Genomic DNA, 22,931 nt, shown 5'->3' with positions numbered 1-22,931 from the left:
AGCAGCCAAGAATAAAAAAACAAAAACAACAAACATCTAAAGTGGATTTCAGATCATATCTTCTGTTTTAAGACACATCTTAGACTTTATAAGCATGAGTGTGGTCGGACCTGTTTATTTACAAGAAATTTGCACAACTGAATGTCAATTATAATATTTCACAACTCTAATTTTCTTATTTTACACTGGACTTGAAAAAGTGTTTCAATTTTCTGCTGCCCATTACAGAAACCTCTTTGCAACTGATTTCACCCAGTGTCAGCCAGCTACCACCATACATTTAATAGTGACTGCTATTCAAGCCTGTGTGACTGAAGCCTGAGATGACCACAGAAGAGATCTTCTCTCAGTGACATCATTAAACTGGCTGGCAGCTACCAGTCCTGCCCATCGGCCTCCTAGCAAATGAGACTGTGGAATCAATTAGAAAATCTGAGGTGACATCTTTCTTGAACATCGCATTCACAGGATGTTTAGAAAACCTGAACTCGGACCTTGAAATTAAGGGCACCAAATTTTGAGGAGAGATTCATCTATGGTGTCAATTCAAAATCCTGAGTGACATTTTTCTCGAGTTATCATGTTGACAAGATCTAACCTTGACCATATGATTTATACTTGTCTGAGATCTGTAATACACACCTCTATAGCATCAATTTGAAGATCTTAGTTTGAAGTATTGTCTTCACAAAGTCATAGATCACATCATAGATCACCTTTAACCTCAGCTTTTAACAAATATTTGAGAAATAATGCAGCAAGCGTGTGTTTATTTAGCACTTTCAACATATTTATTAACAATCCACAACAAAACATGATGAGTGACCGTGTGATGGTGGGTGGAGGGCAGTCAGGAAATGAGCTCTGTAAAGAGAGACTGATTGGCAAAGTCGGCGGGCCTTTCCTGGACATGAGGCAGTGTCGGACTGCCGCTGGGGCCCAAACGCGGGATGCTGGCACTCAGGAAATAGAAAGGCACATGGGTAATTCTTCCACTGGACCAGCACTGAGAACAAAGAGAGAAAACATCAACAGTAACATCAGATACCTGGACTCAGATAACCAGCATCAATAAATTATATTTTAATGAACTTGATTGATTTTTTTTTGAGGAAATGGATTTTGATGCTTTGACTTTCAGGGACCTTAGGATTCCCTAAGGCTGACATGATTAAGGTGGAGTTTAAAAAATAAAGGATGAAAACAGCATAAAGGAACTAAAACAGGAATTTAATATTTTAAGACTGACCACAGTGAGCAGAGCTCCGTGTCGGAAATTTGGGTGGAACTGCATCAGTCTCGGTTCGGCTCCTGGCTCCCCTTGAACAAAACCGCTGAACAAGAAAAACAAATCAAACACATGCAGACAGGAAGTACAGCAGTTTCACAGAGAAACACATTAGTGTGAGCTGTAATAAAGCTATGCAAGTACGACATGAATAAATATACAAACCACGGCAAAAGCTCAAAGATGGGGCTGACTCTTGTCTTGAACACAGCAATGATTGGAGACCGGTCGGCTGCCCGTGGATCACCTGAGAGGAAAAAATAAGGCTGAGATGAGTTACTTAAACGCTAACAAAGTCCATGAGGGTGAAGAGAAATGAGGTGATACCTTTAAGAAGCACTGCAAGCCTCTCTCCCCTCGGATCCCAGGCTAAGGACTGGATCTCTCCACCAACACTGGCAAACAAATTAGACATGAGGTGACCAACATTAAACTGCTTGGGTCACTTCCCAGTAGAAATATGTAGAGGCTGTATTTAAGTAAAAAGGGAATTACAGAGGGAACACAGTGTACTTGAACTATTAAAAAATATATATATTATGGAGAGTGCCGTTTGTCATTGCTGCACCAAATCATTTCTATGGATGCATATAACAAAGTACGTAGTGGATTTTTACTCCTTGGAATACTGCTGAGGAATGTAATCTGTAAAAAATGGATCATGTTTTATAAGCTGATCACTTGTTTTGCATGCAAAAGGTAATTAATAACTAAAACTATGAATTTAATATACTGCAGAATTGAACTGTGGTAGCAGAAGAAGTACCAAAGATTGTACCTGACCACAGAGCTACATTTATGGTGAGAACTTAAGTAAAAAGGCAGTAAATGAGCATTATTTTTTACATTTAAAATACCAATAAAGTATAAAGCTACACTAAGGTTTTGAGCTCAGTCATTTTCCTGCTGGATTCTTCCTGCGTGCTAATTTTCACTGTTCTTTTTGGGTCTTTCAGGAAGATCAATGTACTCGTTTTCATGTAGTTAGACTGACAGATAGCCAATTAGCCACTTTTTTTCAGAGTTCTTACACGATGTCTCCATCTGGTGTGTTAAAAGTCGTCTCTGACAGGTCAGCCACCACAACTGCTGCATGCGGCCCTTTTGATGTGCCTGAAGGCACGGCTGCTGAATAATAAGAACAGATATTTTAAAAACTCCATAAAGTAAGCTGTCAAGTTTCAAAAGTTGTAAGAAGTATCTCATTAATGCCAACAGTTAAGGTAACCTGGTGTGTTAGTGAAGGTCAGAGCATAGATGACCGTCTCGCCCTGCACAGTGAAGAGAAGTCGACTCCCATCTGGACTCCAACAACCAGACTAACCAAAACAGACAATAATGCCTATAAAACATGTTGTATTAAAGAAATGCGTCACCTATTTAAACATCAAACATGATGACAATGTTTCACCTGGCAGCGCCCTTTTATACACGGCCAGCGCTCACAGGTCCACATTCTGGTCTCCCAAACCCTGGGAAGAGATTTTTTATTTTAAAGCTTTTGTCCTTTTATAATCTTGTATTAACACACGCTAAACTCCAACATATGTTGCTAATCCCCCACATGCTCATAAATATTCATTAGGATGAACAGGCCTCTATTATAACACAGCAGATGTACTACAGCAGCTCCGAATCAGCGAATGAGAGATGTGTAAAACTTCTGAGCTCTTAAGTTTTGTTTCGCACCTGAACAGGGCTGAAGGTGTAGAAGCTAGGACATGGCTACCGTCAGGAGACCAGGACAGGAAAGTAACCCCACCGCCGCCAACACGCTGAAGTGGTACGCAGCTTTCTGCAGCCACGTCCCACACCTGAAAGATGCATTTGAGGGGAATTTTAGTCATTTTGCGAATCACCGTCTGCAGTTCAGAGATGAAGTTGCAGCCTCGTTACCATCATTGCCGTGTCCATGGGCGAGGCAGAGAGAAGGAGAGATCCGCTGGGAGACCAAGCGATGGAAGTGACAGGAGCGTGACCGGGATGAGACAAAACATGAGCACACCCAGCTGAAGGCCTGAAACGAGATGACAGGAAGAGTAATGGGGTATATTAGAGAGCAAATACAGCTCCGATAAGGAAACAGTGAAGGTGCTTAATTCAAGGTAAAAATGAACACTATTAAAAAAAGGGCGACTTTAATATTACACAGGAAGGCAAATGTACAATGGACGGTCTTAAGTCCAAAACCGCAACACTGAAACTCTAATAGTCAAAAATGTAATTTAAGAGATTTAATTTAATGTACTAATATAGATTATAATGTACGGCTCCAAAACCACCATTTCATTCTTACTGAAATCCTTTTTTTTTTTTTGCCAGAACAAAGCACCTGAGTAATCTGTGATTTAAGTTTTTACTAAAACTCTTTTAACACTTAATGAGCCAGCCTCCTATTACAGGTAGCAGTATTGCTATGTCACAACATATCACAACAATGCCACTTTTAATTTTATAAGTGCCTTCCAACAGCTGTAGGGAAAAAAACAAAACAAATGTTTTGCTAGCTAACTACCAAAAAATTCAGCACCGCATTAAATGTAAAACTTGCTTTTCTGGCATTTTTTAAGAGACCTGAATTCAATGTTTCGTACATGACCTGAATTTACATACCTGGTTGACAGTGAGCAAGGGTCCACATGCCAAACCAGTAAACAGTTCTGACACCCGACTGCGAGGGCAGACGCACACAGCGGCTTCCACTGCACTACTGCAACGTTCCTCTGTAGTCGGTGCTTCAGTGTGGGAGTTGTGGCACTGAGGGAGAACAAAAGGAGACAAAGCAATGAGAATAATCTCACAGAATGACTCAGAGAACAAACCGAACATGGCTCGATGAGGTTGACACAGTTTAAGATTTCATTTTTCCCTGTAGAGCTTTGATTGACAAATATTTTCATCTTTGTGTGTGTGTATAGAGAATATTAAAATCCAAGAAACAACTAAAAGCATTTAGACTTTCGTTTACCACCTGAGACCTTATCTATGAGCTGGCAGAAGACAAGTATGATCTAATGCTGTAAAAAGGTTTTAAAGCTGATAAACCTGACACGACGCATTTGAAGATTGTGTTACTCTTTGATCTCGAACAAAATAATGAAAGCAAGTTGCAAAGAAAGCAGGAACATTTTGGTACCAGCGTGCTTTCCTCAGATCTAGTTTCGGTACCTTTTGGGGTTGTAGATCTTGATAGAGTCATCTAACAGGGCCACAGCAAATTTATCTGTATGTGGATGCCAGGCAAAGGCTCGCACCACACAGTCCGACCTGGTAAAGAAGGTTGAATATCAGGATTTGAATTAACATTTTTAGAGAGAAAAAAAAAATTCTAAATATTTATTAAGATGACATCGTTTTTTTTTCAGAATGACACATTTACCATAAAAAGTGAATAAGTCAGCCAGGTCTTGTAGCTTTACATTTGTTTATTAAAACAAAAAATTATTAATAAACAATAAAAAAAACATAACTGAATGCTTTAACTATGAGAAAAATGAACAGTTCACCAAGTTGGTGCTTACCAGTTCAGCACTTGTGAAAATTCAGCAATCATGTCTTCACTGCTCAACTATTAAAATATAATTAAATAAAAACACTTAAATCTGAACCCAAAAGCGACTGATAATCAAGTGGAAGATAATTAACGAGCAGAGAGAACTTACTGTGAGATGAGGAAACAGGGAGCCGTGAAAAGAAGAGACCCATCGGAGCAATGCCAGGATACAACCAGAACTCATCGACAACCATTTGGGCACTGCAAAATCGCAGATAACAGGAGAGTCACCGTGTTTGCGCATTACTGTGTGTGCAGGTTTAGGGATGTATGTGCTAAAGCAAAACACGAGATTTTGGGGCATCACGTACCGTGTGGGTGGGAGTTGGTAATTTCATTCAGTAACCCTGTCAAACCGCCATCCCTCCTGGAACACACGGACAAGATCAACACATTTTCTTTGTCTGTCATACACTCAGTACAACGTGATAAAATCGTTCCTGAAACACTTTTATCAGCTGCTCTGTATCAAGTAAGAAATAAGGTGCGACTTTTCAGGCAGATTGAGATGCTTTGCATGACTATGAGGTGCAGCTGCTGCCTTCTGTTTAAGCTGTAGAGATGTCCTGTTTACTAATTCGTGGCTGTTTTATAACTGACTGACAGCACGTTCGCAGATTGCTGTTTGCTAAAGGTTAAACATAACTGATTACTCTGAAAAACACAGTGATTAAAAGCTACCGAATTAATTTGGTTGAGAATTTTGTCCAGAGCAATTTAATTGAACAGCTGCGAACAGAAATCCTTCCTGTGCCCTTGAAGCAGGAAGGTTTTAAAAACATCCTGAGGATGAGAGGCTGCGTTGATAAGGAGAGGTGAAGAATGAATTACAGTCTTTATTATTGCCCAATAAATGTATCTTTATTTAATGGGATGTCTGTTAAATAAATAAATATCAAGAAATATTTTACGGTGTCAATAAAGAAAGAATTAAACAATCTAATTTAAAAGGCTATACATTTTTTAAGAAGTTTGTGGTAAATTTAAAAGAAAAAAAAAAAAACATGGGTGATTATAAAGTTTTGCATACGAAAGACACACGGCACATATCCATATGATAATCAAACTCTTCCCATACTTCTGCATGTCTGGAGTCACTGCAGCCACCACTGCTGTTACGTTACCTATGGGCAACCACGTGAAATCCTCTCTTTCTAAGAATACATATTTTGATCATTACTGGTGAATGGCTGTGCATTTAAAGCACGCTGAAATCAGATGATTTTTGATACATCCTGTATATTGTGTAGTACATGTGTTGTTTTTAAGGAAGCCCCCTTTTGTTTCTAAAGCTTGGAGAAGACATCAGGTTAGACTATTTGTTTAGTTGCTCTGATTTCTTGCTGCTGCACTGACTGTTTCAGAGTTATTTGGGATTTTACTTATTGCTATCAAAACAACTGCATGTAACCAGAGGAGAAGAGCGAGCACACCACAAACCCTTTGGTTTAAAGTTGTGCCACAAAGATCAACTTAGACCTGAAATTTAGCTGCTGTGGCGATTCAACTACAACAGCGGTCCCCAACCTTTTTACACCACAGACCGGTTTAATGTCAGACAGTATTTTCACGGACCGGCCTTTGGTGTCGCGGATAAAAACAACAAAATAAAATGATACAACCAAGACAAAAACTGTGATATTTTGTAAATATAATAATAAACACGAACTCACTGTGTAATTGTGTAACTTTATTAGCAGCGTCCTCCTGAAATGCGCCGACAACATTGAGAGTAACATCCTCCTCTCTGCCCTTTAATGCTCTCTGGTCGCTATGGTAACGTGTAAATATTTCTTTCAAAATAAGACACAAAACTACAACAAAAGACCCAGGGAAACTGAGTTAACGATAAAAATCCCCAAAACCATAAATTTCACACCCAAGCCTCAACTCTCGCGGCCCGGAACCAAACAACTCATGGACAGGTACCGGTCCGTGACCCAGGGGTTGGGGAACGCTGAACTACACGATATATTTGCACGCTAATGTTTTCATTTTAAATGAGCTGTACAGCAATACACTGATTGGTGATTTTTTATTTTATTTTGCCCAATCCATTGATATCAATGAGCGTACACTAAAAAAAAGAAACAGTATTGGCAGCAGTTTAGCAGGGCTACAAAGGCAACACACTTTCAACAGAACTTGAAAAGTACAACCTTCATGAAGGTGCAATTTATTGCAGGATTGTTAGGCTTTAAGTTTATATATAAGTTTACATTTAACACAGGTGTACTTAAACAGCTGGTAAATGATTGCACGGCTTTGTTATCAGGTGGTCTATATGTTGGCTACGTACCATGCTGCTGCACTCCTCATCCACAGGGTTTCCGAGTGGTCCAGGAAAGCTGCCTTGCTGCTGTTTTCTGTGCGGCTGTGAAGTTTCAGAGACTCTCGAGGGAAAGACAGACTAGGAGGACTAAAGTCCTGCAGAAAATACAACAACATAATGGACATTTAGGAATGAGCTGCCTCTCTACATCAGCCTGACCCCAACAAGTGAGGTTTTTAAATCAAATTTAAAAACCTTTAATGTGAATGAGATATCCTGATGGCGGTAGCCTTTGTGTATCGGTTAATTCACATCACTTCTGCACATACATGTAACTTGTTGAGTGTTAGTTTTTTTTTCTCTCTCTCTTATTTTCTTTTCTAAATGTACCTGTCTATTGTTTACATGCTTGAAATAAATTACCAATCAATCAATCAGTGTAGCTTACTTTGGTTATACTACTAGATAAAGTCTGTCAGTAAGGCAGTCCATTGTACTGCACGCATTGAGTTGAAGATGAAAAAATAAATTAATAAATTAATAAATGTATTTGCAGGTTAGTTATCACTAAGAAACCTAAATCAGGAAAATTAATTTCATTTTGATCTGCCTAAAAGCGTAAGTGATTGATACATCTCCTTTAATAGACTATGGGACTGTGTCAGAGCTGAGCACACTGAAGGGATTATAATTTAATTAAAATACAATGAAGCTCTTTTGTGTGAACACAAAGAAGCTAAATTTATATATTAACTTATGAATTCATAAGATTAATGATTAGAGCCAGAGTTGCTCTTTTGCCTTATTTGCACCACCTGTGTTTGCTTTGTTGTTATATTGTTTTTATAGATTTCTATTTCTCTTTACATCTGGTGCCTCTGAAGTATGGGGCACTTAAATTGTATATTTTGATGAAGACTGAAGCAACCACTCCTTTTTTGTGAGTACACACAGAACAGAAACAGAAAGTCGGAATTAAGAGTAAGCTGATAACCATTGATTTTACACTGCTTAATAACACAAAGAAAATCTGTACACAGTACACTCCTGTGGTTCAAAATGAGGATGAATAACAACAAAAACGCAATTAACCCACACAAATACCTACAAGCCTGAGCTAAAATGCTGTTAAACACTTTATTTTATGGGAAAGGAATTTTTCTTTATTCTTTTCCATCTCCAAACTATACATCACAACAGCTCTGGTATTTCTTCCCTTTCACTCTTGCTGCTATCCTTCAAAATCAGTAGTTGGGGCTGATTTAACTACTGATTTTGAAGGAGTTGAAGGAGCCTGCACGTCACCTCATTTGTGCACTTCCTATTGCTTTACCAGGTATTTAAACTTTCACTACCTCTACTTACTTGCAACTTCAGGGAGCACCAATACTAAGGTTTATTATAATGAAAATTAGAGTAAAATCTACTTGGGAAAAAGCAAACTATTTAAGACTGATATTAACTTACAAGACTTACAAGGAATCAGTCTGTCTTGAACGTCTTAAATCTTGAATGTCATAAGTTATATGGTAAAATTATATGGTAATGCTGAACCAAAAAAAACAAAAAAAACAAACAAACCCTAACTCTTAAATGTTTACCATTAATTGAAAGGGGCAAATCCTGCCGTAAAACTAACAAACTAAACTGAATTGAAAAAGCAATTACAAAAAACAAATAATAATTAAGACTACAAAATGACGCTTAATAAGTTACCCCACTGGAAACATGACTGTCTGTCTTAGCTGAGACTGATAAGTCTGTAGGTTTGAGTCGGACCTGCTTCAGCTGGTCTTCAGTGCTGCTCCCCGACAGCAACTCGTTGTTGGACTCGCACACAGTGGTCTGTCCGTAGGGCAACGGAGGGGGGAAAAGAGCCAGAGAGCACATCTTCTACACGGAGAAATTATTCCACCGGACCCTGCAAAAACACAGTGGATTCGTCAGGTAAAGGCAGACACAGAAGTAGTGGACGCTGTAGCTTTTAGAGCGTGGGAAGCTAGCTAACATCACCAGCTGAAGAAAGTTAACTAGTTTGTAATCTTATAATGCTTTGGCAAGAGCCTCGTTTGTATTTAGTGGTCCTTACCTCGTAGTGTGTTTTGTATAGTGCTGTCAATTCTCATTCGTTGTTTCAAAAACAAAGTCAAAGTACATGCTAGTTTGTTGTGACGCTCCTTCAAGTCAATCCCGCCGCGTAAGCTACGGCAACACGGAGGGACAAACAGTACAATTTTTCCTGCAGTGCACAAACTGGGAAAAAATGTCGCACTGCCCTCTTCAGGACAGAAAGCGACACTGGAACCATACACAGGCAAACAAGTACAATTTATTTAGGTCGGGAGTGTCAAATTCACTACTTGATCTTAACAAAAATGGCGTATTTAAAGAAGTATCATTTCAAGGCGTTTACCTGAGCCATGGAGCCTATATAGAGATTACAAAACAAAAACAAACATCAAAATAAACAAGCATAAACTCAAGTGAAAGACACTCCTCAATCCAGTCATCATAAAAAATGCCAGAGAACAGAAGGTAGTACTTCTTGGTAAGGTACTTTTCTAATTTATTCAATAATTCACTTACAAAATATATAAAATGCCCAAAGTTCTTTAGGCAAAGTAAAATTCAACAGTATCTCTGTTCTTTTTTCCACATTTATTTAATCTACTGTAACTGCATGTGCATTGCAGTGTACTGATCACAAGGAAAAGGCACAAAGCATTCACACACAGTTTTTTCCAGACATTTTCACTCCTGTAATAATAATAATAATGATAATAATAATAATAATAATAATAATAATAATAATAATAATAATAATAATAATAATAATAGCGCATTTAATTAAAAACACTGGAGTAATTAATTAATGTTAACACTTTGCGCCATCCAGTGGGCCGAATTACGCCGTTTGGTGGGCCAGATGTGGCCATCGGGCCGCGAGTTTGACAGCTCTGGGGATAGCTACAATACAGGACTCATATAGTTTGTCAGGAGAGGTTTTCACCAAACAGAGCACAGTTTATGAACAAAAACAAAACAATAAATGAATCAGGGCGTACGGTCTGGGGCAATCCAGAGTTCCTGGACTGGTCTTGCTCAAAGACACATCAGCAGCAGCAGCCTGGCTCGATGCTGCTCATACAGGACCTTCTTCCGGTTCAAACTCAAGCACAGAAATCAGTGAATGGCGTGCGTGCATAATTATATATTTTGGGAATGATAGATAAAAACTGCGCTTAGTTCCGTTGGTGTCTATGTGTTTGCAGAGGGACGAGGTGGCAGCGCCCCCTTGCGGCGTAACACGCATTTCCGTGACGTCAATTCAGCACTGGGAAGGAGACAGCTCCCTCCCCCCCAAAAAACCCAGCGCGCCTCACGTTGCATGGGTCCCCGGTTATTGATAACACAATTTACCCGCTGGGATCTATCCCAGTAACGTGAAACTCGTGGATATCGGCGCTGGAAATACTAGAGACATCCCGGACCGAATAAAAAATAACGATCTGCTCATTATCGCCGGCAAATAGAAAGCCGAGCCCACCCCTTCACTTGACAACGCGACATCAACCAGGCAGAAAGGTATGGGAATGTCATACTACCCGGTTAAATGCTTAATAAATGTGATATCAGGTACGTTTAGGCAGGAATCCGTTGCTTGGTGGGGTAGCGTTCATGCCGCTCACACTGCACCACTGAAGTGATGCTGCCAAGAAGCGAATCATCGTCGATGAATGCTACAAAATCATATTTGTGCAAAGAGAAAGCTCACATTACGAAATACTCGCGTTGGTACCAGCGCTGAGTAAATGTACATGTACTGCGGCAGTTTGACTTGGCATGGAGCATAGTAGGCATCGGGCTTGCTATTCATGCACGTCGGCTATGATGCTGCTGAGTGTCATCATCACATCCTTGGTTATTTAAAGATTGATCTTCCTGCGTGTGTGTGTGTGTGTGCGTGCGTGCGTGTGTGTGTGTGTGCACTACTCCTTCGCACAGGCCTGGTGGTTGTTTATTGCCCGTCTTTTACGCTCTCATTTCGCCCAGCCGTTGTGGCTCTTCTTGTGCAGTGGTGCAGTACAAGACACGGAGCTGGTGTAGGATACATGAATTGGGTACATGTGGTTTCTCTCTCTGGCTCCCACTCTTTCCCCCTCTCTCCCTCTCTAACATACACATACATGCACGCACGTACGTACGTACACATGCACACGCGGAGGTGGTTATGCAATTCGTCATATTCTTCATCACACACAATGCTCTTCTTCACTCAGCAAATGATGGGCAGCATATACCAGCTGCTTCGCTTGCATCCTGTCAGACCCTGGTGCTGCTCAGAGGAACAATTAAAGCACAGGGGACAGTCATGGCTGTGGACTGTACAACAGCCTGTGGTCGATTCATTCATAAAGCCAGTTTCCACTCTGGGTGATGGCTCCACTGGGCCGGCTGGTTTTCCCATTCACAGACACAGAGATGAGGCTCTACTACATGATTCAGACAGAATTTAGTTGTGGGACTGGAGTGGCTGTGGATAGACTGGGAGACTGGCTCGCTGCCCAACTCACAACACGACTCCCTCTGTTTTGGTGTTTTGTATCGCTTGTAATGGAAGCCGGGTGCCAAGTTAGCCTTTAATTCAGCGCTGAACAGCTTCATAATGCCAGTGTATGGTTTAAGTCTGGAGCTGTCCAGTGCTGAAACGAACCTATACATCAACATTTGTTCTAATTCACTTCTTATCACAAATCTTCTCCTCCAGGCTTTCTTTTCATCTGTCCATCCTCCATCCACCCTGACCTGCTGTGTTGGGGAAACCCCTGATGAGTGGGACCTGTATCCATGAGCCCCGTGCCCCTTCCCCCTCCCTGTCAGGCTTCAGTACCCCCATCTCAGAACCTCCCTATCGAAGACTCGATGGAGACACCCCTGCCTGCACCCCTGAAACTGACCTGACCCCCACACAGTGTGTCCTTCGTAACGTATTGTCCATTGACACCGGCGGACAGGGAGTGCCCGGTGGAAGCAGCCCCACTCCCAGTGATGGACCCTCAGCCCACTTTGACAACAGCGTGCTAAAACTAAATGAACATGAGGCCTGCCAGTGTGGCGGCGGGGCCGAGGCGGGCCACAGTCCGGAGGCTGGTGCTGTTCGGAGCCAGTCGGAGAACATTCGCCTACAATCAGGAAGTGGAGGTTTTTTGGAGGGACTGTTTGGCTGCCTGAAACCAGTCTGGACCATGATTGGAAAGGCCTACTCCACTGAACACAAACATAATCATGAAGGTATGTGCAGATAAGGCGCCACTGTGTCTATGCTCTCTGTTCTTCCACTATGCATGTTAAACATGGCGATTCACCACAGAAAATGAATAGTTTAAGCCTCAACTTGACAGTGGTGGAGGAATGAACCACCAGAAGCAGAGTTGTTATTAGTATTAATTTTGCTTCTTACTTTTTGTTTTCTTGTAAAACATTGGATAATTTGTCCTGGGCCTCATCTGCTTTAATAAAACATGATGAGACAAACAGGTTGGTAGTTGCCGTGTTACCCTTAAACAGTGGATTACATAGCCTTTTCATAAGTTTCTGTGTCAGGTCCTTAACAGTAACTATGGCTGTTGTTAGTTAAATGTGGTGCAGGAAAAAAAAAAAGATATTTTAGCCCGGGAAATCTAGTGGAGCGAAAGGGTAAAGTGGCAGAAAATAGAAATACTCAAGCATGAGTACCTCAAACTGTACTTAAGAACAGCACTTATAAATGTACTTTTGTATTTTGCAAACCCAGAACTCCATTATTTCCTGCGCTCCCTGACTGCCACTTTGTCCTGCTGGCAGCACGACTGTGCTCGAGTCTGTCAGCCAGGCTCACCCACAGTCATCAGCTAAACTGAGATCTCACAGCTGGTCAGGTGGGAGCATCATGTGCATCTGGCTCCACTGCTGCTGCTGCAGCTCTCAAGAGATCTAAACACTTCAGTGGACCTCATGAAGAATTGATCCAGCTGTCTCTTTTATTCTGTCAAGCTCGTCCATCTTTAGTGACCGTGCTTTCACAGTCGTTTAAGTAAAGTCAGCGTGACGGATGACAGGCAGATTAGACTACAAGTGCTTTCCCCCTATTTTTCTCCTTATCTCTGGATACAAATGCAATGGCCTAGTGGATATGTTGTCAATATCCCACTTATTTGACCATAGCAGGCACTTTGTATGATGTAACTGTGTCCTGCCAGTTTATTCTAATGTGTAGCATGGATGCACCCCCCCCCACCCCCCAAAACAAAACAAAACAAAACAAAACAAAACAAAACAAAACAAAACAAAACAAAACAAAACAAAACAAAACAAAACAATCTCTCTGTCCAAGCTGAGAGTAGGTTGCTTTGCCATTATGATGGGTGGAAATCATCTGCTGCAGTGTCTTTGGTATTGTGAATAACTTTTCTGCAGTTGCATACTTGATGAGGTTCACATTGTTTACTTGTTGGTCTGAGTTTAGAGTCCTGGGAGGTTCCATTTGAGGAAATCTCTGACCTGCAGTGGGTGGGCAGCGGTGCACAGGGGGCCGTCTTCCTTGGCAAGTTCCACGGAGAAGAGGTGGCTGTGAAGAAAGTGCGGGACATCAAAGAGACTGAGATCAAACATCTCCGCAAACTCAAGCATCCCAACATTATTACTTTCAAGTGAGGAAGCTACATCCTTTTTTTTATTATATATATTAGGATATATATCTCCCAGTTATTTAACTCTGATTGCACTTCCCTTTCAGGGGTGTATGCACCCAGGCTCCCTGTTACTGTATCTTGATGGAATATTGTGCTCAAGGGCAGCTGTATGAGGTGCTGAGGGCAGGCCGTAAAATCACACCTTCCCTCCTGGTTGACTGGTCCATGGGCATTGCAGGTGGCATGAACTACCTACACCTCCACAAAATCATCCACAGAGACCTCAAGTCCCCCAAGTAAGACTCAGAAGCACAGCTGGTGTACTGACAGTTTCTTTGATACTAGAGCTTAAATTGTTTATTATGTAATCTCACCTTTCCAGCATGCTGATCACACATGATGACCTGGTGAAGATCTCTGACTTCGGGACTTCAAAGGAGCTCAGTGACAAGAGCACCAAGATGTCGTTTGCCGGCACTGTAGCCTGGATGGCTCCTGAAGTTATTCGGAATGAGCCAGTTTCAGAAAAGGTGGACATCTGGTAAGTCTGGTTAACATTCACACTTTTTTTCCTATAGGCTAGAAAAAGTTGTGCTTCTTCATCGATTACATCGATTTAACAATTATCTTTAAAATACTACACTAAAGAAAATATGCAGATAGCTTGTTGGTATTGTGAATTAATAGTTGAGATATGTTTGAAGCTTGTTTAAAATGCCTTGTTGTGATTTGTATGCATGCATTTTATCTTTTCGTTAAGATATTTTGACCTCAGTGAGATTTCTTGAATAAATAAAGCTTAACTCCTCTTAAAGGTCCTTTGGAGTGGTGCTCTGGGAAATGCTTACAGGAGAGATTCCTTATAAAGACGTCGACTCATCTGCAATCATCTGGGGTGTGGGAAACAACAGCCTTCAGCTCCCCATACCGGAGAGCTGTCCAGATGGCTTCAAGATCCTCCTCAGACAGTGCTGGTGAGCAGCGTCTGGAAATGGGCAGTTGGAATGAAAAAAAAAAAAATGAGCACAGCAGGGAGGAGAGGACAGATGAGAATAGTAGAGGCGAGGGTTGAAAGTAGTTGTACAGGGAGCTGTAAGTCTGTGGTTTAAGGATTTTATTGATTTTACAGTGCATTGTAAATGTGCACAGCTGTGTTTTCCCATCTTGGATTCGCAGGAACTGTAAGCCCAGAAATAGACCTTCTTTCCGCCAGATCCTTCTTCATCTGGATATAGCGTCAGCCGATGTACTGTCGACTCCTCAAGAAACATACTTCAAGTCTCAGGTAATTTTCAGCTGAATGGAAGGACTTTAAAAAATTAATTACATTTTAAGATACACATATATATACAGAGGTGTGAGCAGTTAAATGAAAAACCAATATAAAGTGCCTTAGTAAGGTGGTGAGCCATTATAATCCACCAGAACTGCTTTAATGCATCTTAACATTGATTCTCAGTTAAATAAAATTCAGTTGTATTTATATAGTGCCACTGTACAAAAGCAGTCTCATCAAAGTGCTTGATGTTGTAAGTTAAAGATGCTGCAATATTAGAGAGAAAATCTCAACAACCCTATGACCAAGCACTTGTGACGGTGGGAGGGAAGAACTCCCTTTTGACAGGAAGAGACCTTAGACAGAACCAGGCACAGTGAGGGGCAATCATCTACCTTGGCCAGTTTGTTGGGTGAAGGTAAAGAGAATAGGGAAAAAAAAGGAGAGGGTAGAAAGAGACCAAAGATTAAACACAAACTGTGGGAGAAATAATTGAGGTTGGTGAGATGCATGAGATCATGAGTGCAAAGAGGAGAGTGAAATGAAAAGAAATGGATCATGGGACGTTCCCCAGCAGCTTAAGCCTATAGAGGTGTTAACTAAGAAACTGTTCAGGGTCACATAATCAAGTCTTAACTATAAGCTTTTTCAAAAAAGAAAGTTTTAATCCCTTTAAAAGCTGAGTGTCTGTCTCCAAGTCTCTTGAACTGTTTTAGACTGATAGAGCACTATTCTGCCAAAGATATTCTCTCATTCGGTGTTTTGATGATGGTGGTTGGAGAGGCTTGTCTACCACACTGGTAGCCCCTCATTGTGATGCTGTAAGAGACCACGTCTGTCACGATATAAATGTTTCACCATGCCACCAAAATGCCCATGCATAGCATAGCAGAACCATCAAATCCCTGCTGTAGGCATCAAGGGTTTGGATTTTTCTTTTAATTTGTAGCCCATCTGCATAGACGTAGACAAAGGGACACAACTACATGTGCTTGCAAAGCAATCAGACATTAAATGTACAAAAGAGACCTGATTTTTGAAGTCACCTCTGAGGAGACAGAGCTGGTTAACAGAAATGTACTCTCATCAGGCTGAATGGAGGGAAGAGGTGAAGCAGCACTTTGAGAAGATTAAATCTGATGGCACTTGTCTCCACCGACTCGATGAGGAGCTGATCAACCGACGCCGAGAGGAGCTCAGGTTTGCTTTTTACTGTTAAAATAGTTTCATGCAAAATCAAGGCTTTACAATTAGCAGGCTAAAGATACTGATATTTTACTATGTTAGCTGACATGCAAGAGGCCGCTTCCCCTCTGTCCTATTTCTCGCTGTCAGTCCTTAGTCTGCCCCTGTGAATGAAATAAGTGTCTTGCGTTCACATCTATTGTAGAGCTTTTAGATTCTCTCATGCGGATGCACAGTGACATCAGCAGCTTCTTTTCTTCTCAGGCATGCTCTGGATATTCGTGAGCATTATGAGAGAAAACTGGAGAGGGCTAACAACCTTTACATGGAGCTCAGTGCTGTCATGCTGCAGCTGGAGCTGAAAGAGAAAGAGTTGCAGAGGTGCAAATAAATTCATGAAACCACAGTATATGTTTTTGAAATGCGAGCACCATTTGCAAATAAGCCTTAGTGCATTTACACTTTGGTGGCATTTTCTTTCTAGGAGAGAACAGTCTTTGGATAAGAAGTATCCGGGATTGTTCAAGCACCATAGTTCCAGACAGAGCAGCTCGTCAAATTCCATGGACAAACTCATCAAGAAGAGAAACGTCCCACAAAAACTTCCCTCGGGAAAGAGGTGTGAGATTTCATTTTATTGGGTGAAACTGGAATAAATCAGTGAATATTCATCAGCCTTGTGGATTGTAGTTTTTGACTAATCCTTCCCACTCTTTCAGGCCAGACATTCTTAAGTCTGAGGTAATCATTCCCAAAATGGACTCCTCCGTAATGCAAGTCACTATTCCAGCCTGCCCTAACAGGAGCTCCACTTCTCCCAGCCGGTCTCGGAGGGTAAAGACCCGCCATCGTAAGCCCGGTAAGGGCAGCAGTGGGGACCTGGCTGGACTTAAAGCCAATCAATCCTCCCCTAACCGGGACACAACTGCCCAAGTTAACAGTTCTACCACTAACACCTCGAAGCAGCTCCTGGAGCCTTCCGCAGCCCTGCGGGGCCTCAGTCACGAGCAGCAACAGAGGCAGCTATCCTCCTCCAGCCCTGACCTCATCTGCACCACGCTAGAGGCAGACAGCCAAGGAAAAGGGGAGCCCTCTGTGGGTGGGCTGGAGAGAGGAGGGAGCCTTAGTGCCTCTGCAGGTTTAGGGGGGTCAGAGGGAGGGGCGGCCGGTCTGGATGATCTCACAGAAACCCCCCCACGCAGTGACACTCCCAGCGAGGATGCCGCATCATTCCCGTTCTCCAGCAGCCCGGACTCACCGTGTGGGAGGGGGGCGGCAGCAGGACGGGGCTCTCTGGGATCTCCACGCCTTCCTCACGATGGGGAAGATAAAGAGGAGGGAGCAGGTGTTGTGAGGCTGCCCCGGGGAGCATCAGGTGGAATCGGGAGTCAGCACCTCACACCTTCAGCCATTCTGTACAGGGCAGCTATCACACGCAAACAGGTACGGTGCAGGATACCGCTCCTTACTCCTCACTGTCCCCTTGGTGATCGTTTTCACTTGTGCATTTTTCATGTTTCTGACTACAGAGGCGTGGAGTGTCATCAGAAGAGGAGGAGGGTGAAGTTGACAGTGAGGTTGAGTTACCACGGAGACGGTGAGTAACTGTCCTTCATTACTTGAAAATTCCCTCCAGCCATCTTCCCTCTTTAACAAGTTGCTGTTTTATTCAGAGAGCAAATTTATGTCAATCTTTACCAGAATCAGAGATTCTTTTTTTGTTTGTTTGTTTTGTTCCTTCTTAATCGCTCCAGACGCCCGACCAGCATTACCAAGTGCCAGTCGGTGTCTACATTCAGTTCAGAAAATCTGTCTGTATCGGACGGTGAAGAGGGCCACACAACTGACCACTCTCACAGCGGTACTCCCGATGTTGTCAGCACTAACACCGACGACAGGTTGGATGACCGCAGCGACGACCTCCTCTCTCAGGGGTCGGAAATCCCTGTGGACAACACCGACCCTGCCCAGGCTTCTGATGGCCTGTCAGAGAGAGACGGAGCTCTGGGCCAGTCCAAGGCTCAGCTGGATGCCGGGCAGAATCCTAATGAGGTAAAGAAGCTGCACAGAGGACCGCATGTGTCAGCTTTGGTCTTCTCCTTAGACGAGTGTAGCCACTGGTGAAAAGTACGACTCAAAACCTGTACTTGACTATATGCATTTTATTTTATTTCATGTTAGACTACCCTGATACAGTTCAGGGTTATATTTTACTTTTTGCGCAATACAGACTGCCAAAAAAAAAAAAAGTCACACCCAGTGGCAGTGAAAGCAAGGCAACCAGTCTCATCACTTAGCACTAAATGTGCGATCAACTTTTTCATCATAATGATCTAGTTAAATAAAACAAACACACAAAATGAAACTGTCTAAATACAGGGTCTCCCACCACTGCTAAAATTACACTCCAAATTCCGGGTTCCCGTCTTTTATTTCACGCTTCCATTTTTGGATCGTTGACACTGAAATTAGGTTTATGCTCATGTCTGCTGCTGGTCATGCATCGCACACTTTTTTCCTCTTCCTGCTCTTTTTTTAGAGTCGAGCCTTGTGCGATGATTCTGACTGCGACAGTGCTGAGCTGGATCAGTCAGGTAGTGGTGAGCTCAGCCGTCCTCCCAGTGCCGGAGCGTGGGCGCCGCCTTCTCAACCTTATCAGGGGTCTCCACAGGCTCCCCATACAGGACCTCCATAGATCACTGGACACTAGGAAAGATCCAGCTACTCTACAGTGAGCAACCATCACAGGCGTACACCGGTCTGTCAGTGCAGTACATTACTGTTGTCATGAGGGATCACACCTACTACACCACTCAGACTATGACAAGTTGACTTATGGTGTCTCATAAGTTTGTTGGCTGGCAAACCTGCACCAGATGACATAGGACATTTGTCATATCCTGACTTCAGATATTTTGGCAGCTTGTGACATCAGATAAATATCATTTAGGTTCAGTAGGGTTTGATATTTTTTTTCTTTCAGGCAGGATAGTTCCAGTTTGCAAAAACCCTTCCACAGATGCACACGCACGCACAAGAAGATACCACACTCTTAGTCCTTTAAACACTCTAACCTTCACTCTGGGAGCATCCTCCATGGTACTCCACACACTAATGCATTAAATACTAATGAATAATAAATGTAAATATCCATGACATACCACATGAGAAATATCTAACTTTATTTTATTTGTAAGATAAAAATGTAAGACTTAACAGTATGCAGCCCTGTGAACAAAATGCATGACTACATGTTTATAATTTATGGTTCGAATGTGTCCGTTTTATATTTTGTGAAAGTTTACACTTTTTTAATCCTGAAAGTATTAATTGAGTTTTTTTCTCTTTTGTTAATAAATGTTATCACTAAAAAAAAAAAAAAAAAAAGAGTCAAAAATGGAATGAAAATACTCATATTGATCGATCATGATGCATAATTTGGGTTCTCAGTAGCTAAAATTTTATTTATTTTTTAAACCCTCCTACTACTGAGTTTCAAATACACATATGACACACTCGAGGTTTTTATAGAGTTTCTAAAAATTTTTGATGGGGTGGGAGGTCTTTTGGTTCACTCGAAATGCACCTCTGCTATTGTATATACTCAGTTAACCAGCTTATTTAGTACATCGAGCTAAAATTCTTGCAAAGACTTCCTTGCAGCACTTTATGGGGTTTTTGTTGAAACTGTTTTCAAAGGCTGTGGATTCAAGTGGAATATCATTGTGGAGAATGTAATTTGTTTGTGGTGTGGGTAAACTATATTTCACTAAAGTTGTGCTTGTCATTTAGCCGGGGTGTATAAAATTATGTAGAAGCGTTTTGGAGGTACCGTCGCCACAAACTGACACAACCAGTTGAATCAGACCCTCCCTAAAACAGTTTTAATATAAACTCAACATTCTAACCTCCAGTAAGGTAGCATTTATTGCAGGACTGTTGCATAAGACTGCATTTGTTTTAGCTATTTGTTCTTAATAAACTGGCAACATATTACTGCTATACCATTTTATGACATTACTGGTGCTAGCAATGTCTGCTTTTAACCATTTCAGCAGTTAAGTGCAGAAGAAATCCACTGTTTTAACACCAAACTGTAGCGCAATGAATGGAGTCGGACTAGTTTTAAAATGTAATTAGTTCAGACGAATCATTTTCTATTTCTACTTCTCAGTTGTTAAAGGCTTATATTCCACCTTTGGCAACATAACAGTTGGCCAGAGAGCTAGGTGTTCTTGTTAGCAGCTGATACCTTTGAAATGAGTTTTCTGGCCTTCTGCAGGTATTTCTTCTTCTGTGTTCACATGACTTGCTGAACCAGAATTAGAATGACTACCTGTGATAGTTTTCTTTGATGCTAACTAAAAGCGCGCCCTTGAGGTAGTGTCTTGTTTAAGTATAGGATTCTGCATTCAGGTCATACTGAATAAATCTTATATGTGCAGACATGCATGGAAAACTCCTGACGGTTGACCTAATGTGGAGTCATAAAGAGTTTGATTTAAGCCTGTTGGTGTGACTGCATGGTTTAGCACCAGAGGTGGGGATCGCACAGTATATTACCGTAAGATACAATCATGATACCAGTTGTATCGTGAAACATTCTGCAATACTTAATATGTTGCAAGACAATCATCTATGATACAGGATCATATCTGTGTAAATCAGAAAGAACTAAAGAAAAAAAATACCCCCTAAAAAATATCAATCATTCACTTGTTTTTAGTTTCTAATAATTAGCTTTATTACTTTAATAAAGTGTCCGTTTATTTGAGTAGCTATATGATTTGCTTTCCTCTTCTGTTATTTCTCCTAAGTTTCTTTTCATTCGATAAGCGGCATCATGAAGAGTCACGAAGGACTCCAGTGTGTCAAACGACTGAGCAAAATCCAGTTACAGCGCCTGCATATGTAATAAAAAAAAAAATGCTGATATTTGTGGCGTTCAAAACGGGCAAAAATCTCAGCTTTGTAGTGCTTCTAAAGTAGCTAATGTTGGATCACTAAATAAACTACAAATAGTAGCCCGATGTGTGCACGTTCTGTGTGACAGATCTCACTATTCATTAGGCGGTCCAACATGCTGGCTCACAAAGCAGCGCACTTAAAAATAAATAAATCATCCATTACACACGGTAGCTTCTTTCAAACTAGTTCATCTTTGTTTAGCGTTCTTTCATCAGGCATAGTTTGCACAATACTGTACTATACCCCATGGAGGTTTGGTGGCAAAGTGCACAAGAGATTATATTATGCATAGATATAAAGGAAAATAAATAGGACTTATCACATCAAAAATTTAATATTATTGTTTCAAATACTGGTAAATATATTTGTGACCCTTACAGATGTGACTTTTTTTTTTTGCCTCTTTAAAGAGAGCCCCCACCTAACTCGAACCCAGGACATTTGGTTCCAGTGAATCTTTGACTTGTAAGAGAAAGCAATTTGATTTGTTGCTTGATGTGTAAATGCAGCAGAAAACCGAAAAGCAGCAGCTCTCATCCACGAAACCTAAATAGACTGATTTGTGAAATCGGTGGAGTACCATGCAGTAATGAACCAAAAGGCCTCCGGTTGTTCAGGATGTTGGCAGGCTTCATAAAAACCTCATCTGTTCCTTTTACCCTTTAAGATTACTGCAGAAGTACCCAGATAAAGAATAGAGCACTTCTCTGTGATGGTTACTAGTAGAACAGTAAGTATCCTTTGGAGTTTGAATAGAAATGTTTTGTTTTTATACAGCATTGCACATTGTACTTGTAACATAGGAATTATATCAAAAGCAAAATATTATGAGCAACAATAAATAATGTATTGGTTACAAAAAACAAAGCTGGGTGTGATGTTTGTTTTAAAAGACAGGTCATGCTATAGCTACAGTTTGTGCTGTCGTTGCATCAAAGACTGCTCAACAAGAAATAAATGACTTTTCAATCTCTTTGAGCATGTCCAAAGTGTGCCCGTGTTAATTTATGACAAATTCGCTTGCTCGCCTCTGTACACCACAGTGCATTTTCTATCATAATGTAGTATAGACTCGAGGGGTTTAACAAAAGTATTGACCTCAACATCAAGGTGAAGAAATTTTGCAAATGTGATAACTCAAGAAGGATGTCACCTAGCATTTTGAAACAGATACCATAGGTGCTTCTACTTGGGAGGCTGAGGGGAAGCACTGACCAGTATTTTCATACAGTCTTTTATTTCAGTGCATGGGAAGAAGACCATCAACGGGCTGAAAGAAAACAAAACTAAAAAAAGAAGACTGGGCACAAACTTTAGCAGTCAAATCAAATCAAATCAAATACTTGGTCAAGAAAAAAAAAAAAAAAAAAAAAAAAAAAATTGTCTTGAAAGAAAGAAAATTGGGCATTTATTAAGGCCTAAAATCAAGAGATCGCATTAAGGTGCAAAGCATTTGTTATACTCAAAAACAGCAAGGCCAGATTAGATTTAGCCAGAAAACTTCTAAAAGAGCAAACACTTTTGGATGGGAAAAAAACAAAACAAAAAAAAAAAACCCAAAACAAAAAAGTCTGAAATGAAACCAACTTGCACCAGAATGATGGGAAGAGAAACAGGTGGAGACAGTGTTATGGCAATGACATGAATGGCTCCCAGTGGAACCGGGTCACCAGCGGTTATTAATAATGTGACTGCTGACAGAAGTAGCAGGATGAATT

At 41.2% G+C, this 22,931-nt stretch overlaps 2 protein-coding genes across 5 annotated transcripts; one reads left to right on the top strand and one right to left on the bottom strand.

Moving 5' to 3' along the window:
* Positions 1–768: 768 nt before the first annotated feature.
* On the bottom strand, positions 769–9,345 carry aaas (achalasia, adrenocortical insufficiency, alacrimia). 2 transcript variants are annotated; one of them, XM_082517665.1, is made up of 17 exons: positions 9,203–9,345; positions 8,893–9,034; positions 7,141–7,268; positions 5,153–5,208; positions 4,951–5,042; positions 4,810–4,856; positions 4,457–4,555; positions 3,902–4,045; positions 3,185–3,305; positions 2,978–3,102; positions 2,700–2,760; positions 2,517–2,607; positions 2,320–2,416; positions 1,616–1,683; positions 1,454–1,535; positions 1,250–1,334; positions 769–1,006 (listed from the first exon to the last, which is right to left on the bottom strand). In XM_082517665.1, the coding sequence occupies exons 2-17, from the start codon at positions 9,001–9,003 to the stop codon at positions 851–853; spliced, it is 1,563 nt and encodes a 520-aa protein (XP_082373791.1). In that variant the 5' UTR covers positions 9,004–9,034; positions 9,203–9,345; the 3' UTR covers positions 769–850. The 2 variants fall into 2 exon arrangements, with proteins under 2 accessions (XP_082373791.1, XP_082373792.1); XM_082517666.1 differs by having other exon boundaries at positions 2,320–2,413.
* Positions 8,984–22,051, top strand: map3k12 (mitogen-activated protein kinase kinase kinase 12). Of its 3 annotated transcripts, none has more exons than XM_082517654.1 (14): positions 8,984–9,060; positions 11,882–12,405; positions 13,619–13,802; positions 13,889–14,080; positions 14,167–14,325; positions 14,600–14,758; positions 14,961–15,069; positions 16,151–16,260; positions 16,510–16,626; positions 16,730–16,864; positions 16,965–17,688; positions 17,775–17,842; positions 18,000–18,297; positions 18,785–22,051. In XM_082517654.1, the coding sequence occupies exons 2-14, from the start codon at positions 11,943–11,945 to the stop codon at positions 18,938–18,940; spliced, it is 2,874 nt and encodes a 957-aa protein (XP_082373780.1). In that variant the 5' UTR covers positions 8,984–9,060; positions 11,882–11,942; the 3' UTR covers positions 18,941–22,051. The 3 variants fall into 3 exon arrangements, with proteins under 3 accessions (XP_082373780.1, XP_082373782.1, XP_082373781.1); XM_082517655.1 differs by lacking the exon at positions 8,984–9,060 and adding an exon at positions 10,116–10,698; XM_082517656.1 differs by lacking the exon at positions 16,510–16,626.
* Positions 22,052–22,931: the final 880 nt, after the last annotated feature.

This window comes from Aulonocara stuartgranti (assembly GCF_965226115.1).
Source record: "Aulonocara stuartgranti genome assembly, chromosome: 20".
Lineage (NCBI taxonomy): Eukaryota > Metazoa > Chordata > Actinopteri > Cichliformes > Cichlidae > Aulonocara > Aulonocara stuartgranti.
Note: the sequence above shows the minus strand (reverse complement) of the source record. Positions and strands in the feature narration are given on the sequence as shown.

Bases quoted from the DNA above. Each gene is read 5' to 3' on its own strand.
- map3k12 (XM_082517654.1), top strand. From the start codon at position 11,943: ATGAGTGGGACCTGTATCCATGAGCCCCGTGCCCCTTCCCCCTCCCTG. The intron at 13,803-13,888 runs GTGAGGAAGCTA...CTTCCCTTTCAG, and splicing joins CCCAACATTATTACTTTCAA to GGGTGTATGCACCCAGGCTC. The intron at 16,627-16,729 runs GTGCAAATAAAT...TTTTCTTTCTAG, and splicing joins AAAGAGAAAGAGTTGCAGAG to GAGAGAACAGTCTTTGGATA.
- aaas (XM_082517665.1), bottom strand. From the start codon at position 9,003: ATGTGCTCTCTGGCTCTTTTCCCCCCTCCGTTGCCCTACGGACAGACC. The intron at 1,335-1,453 runs GTTTGTATATTT...TTTCTTGTTCAG, and splicing joins ATCTTTGAGCTTTTGCCGTG to CGGTTTTGTTCAAGGGGAGC. The intron at 1,007-1,249 runs GTCAGTCTTAAA...CTTTGTTCTCAG, and splicing joins ACGGAGCTCTGCTCACTGTG to TGCTGGTCCAGTGGAAGAAT.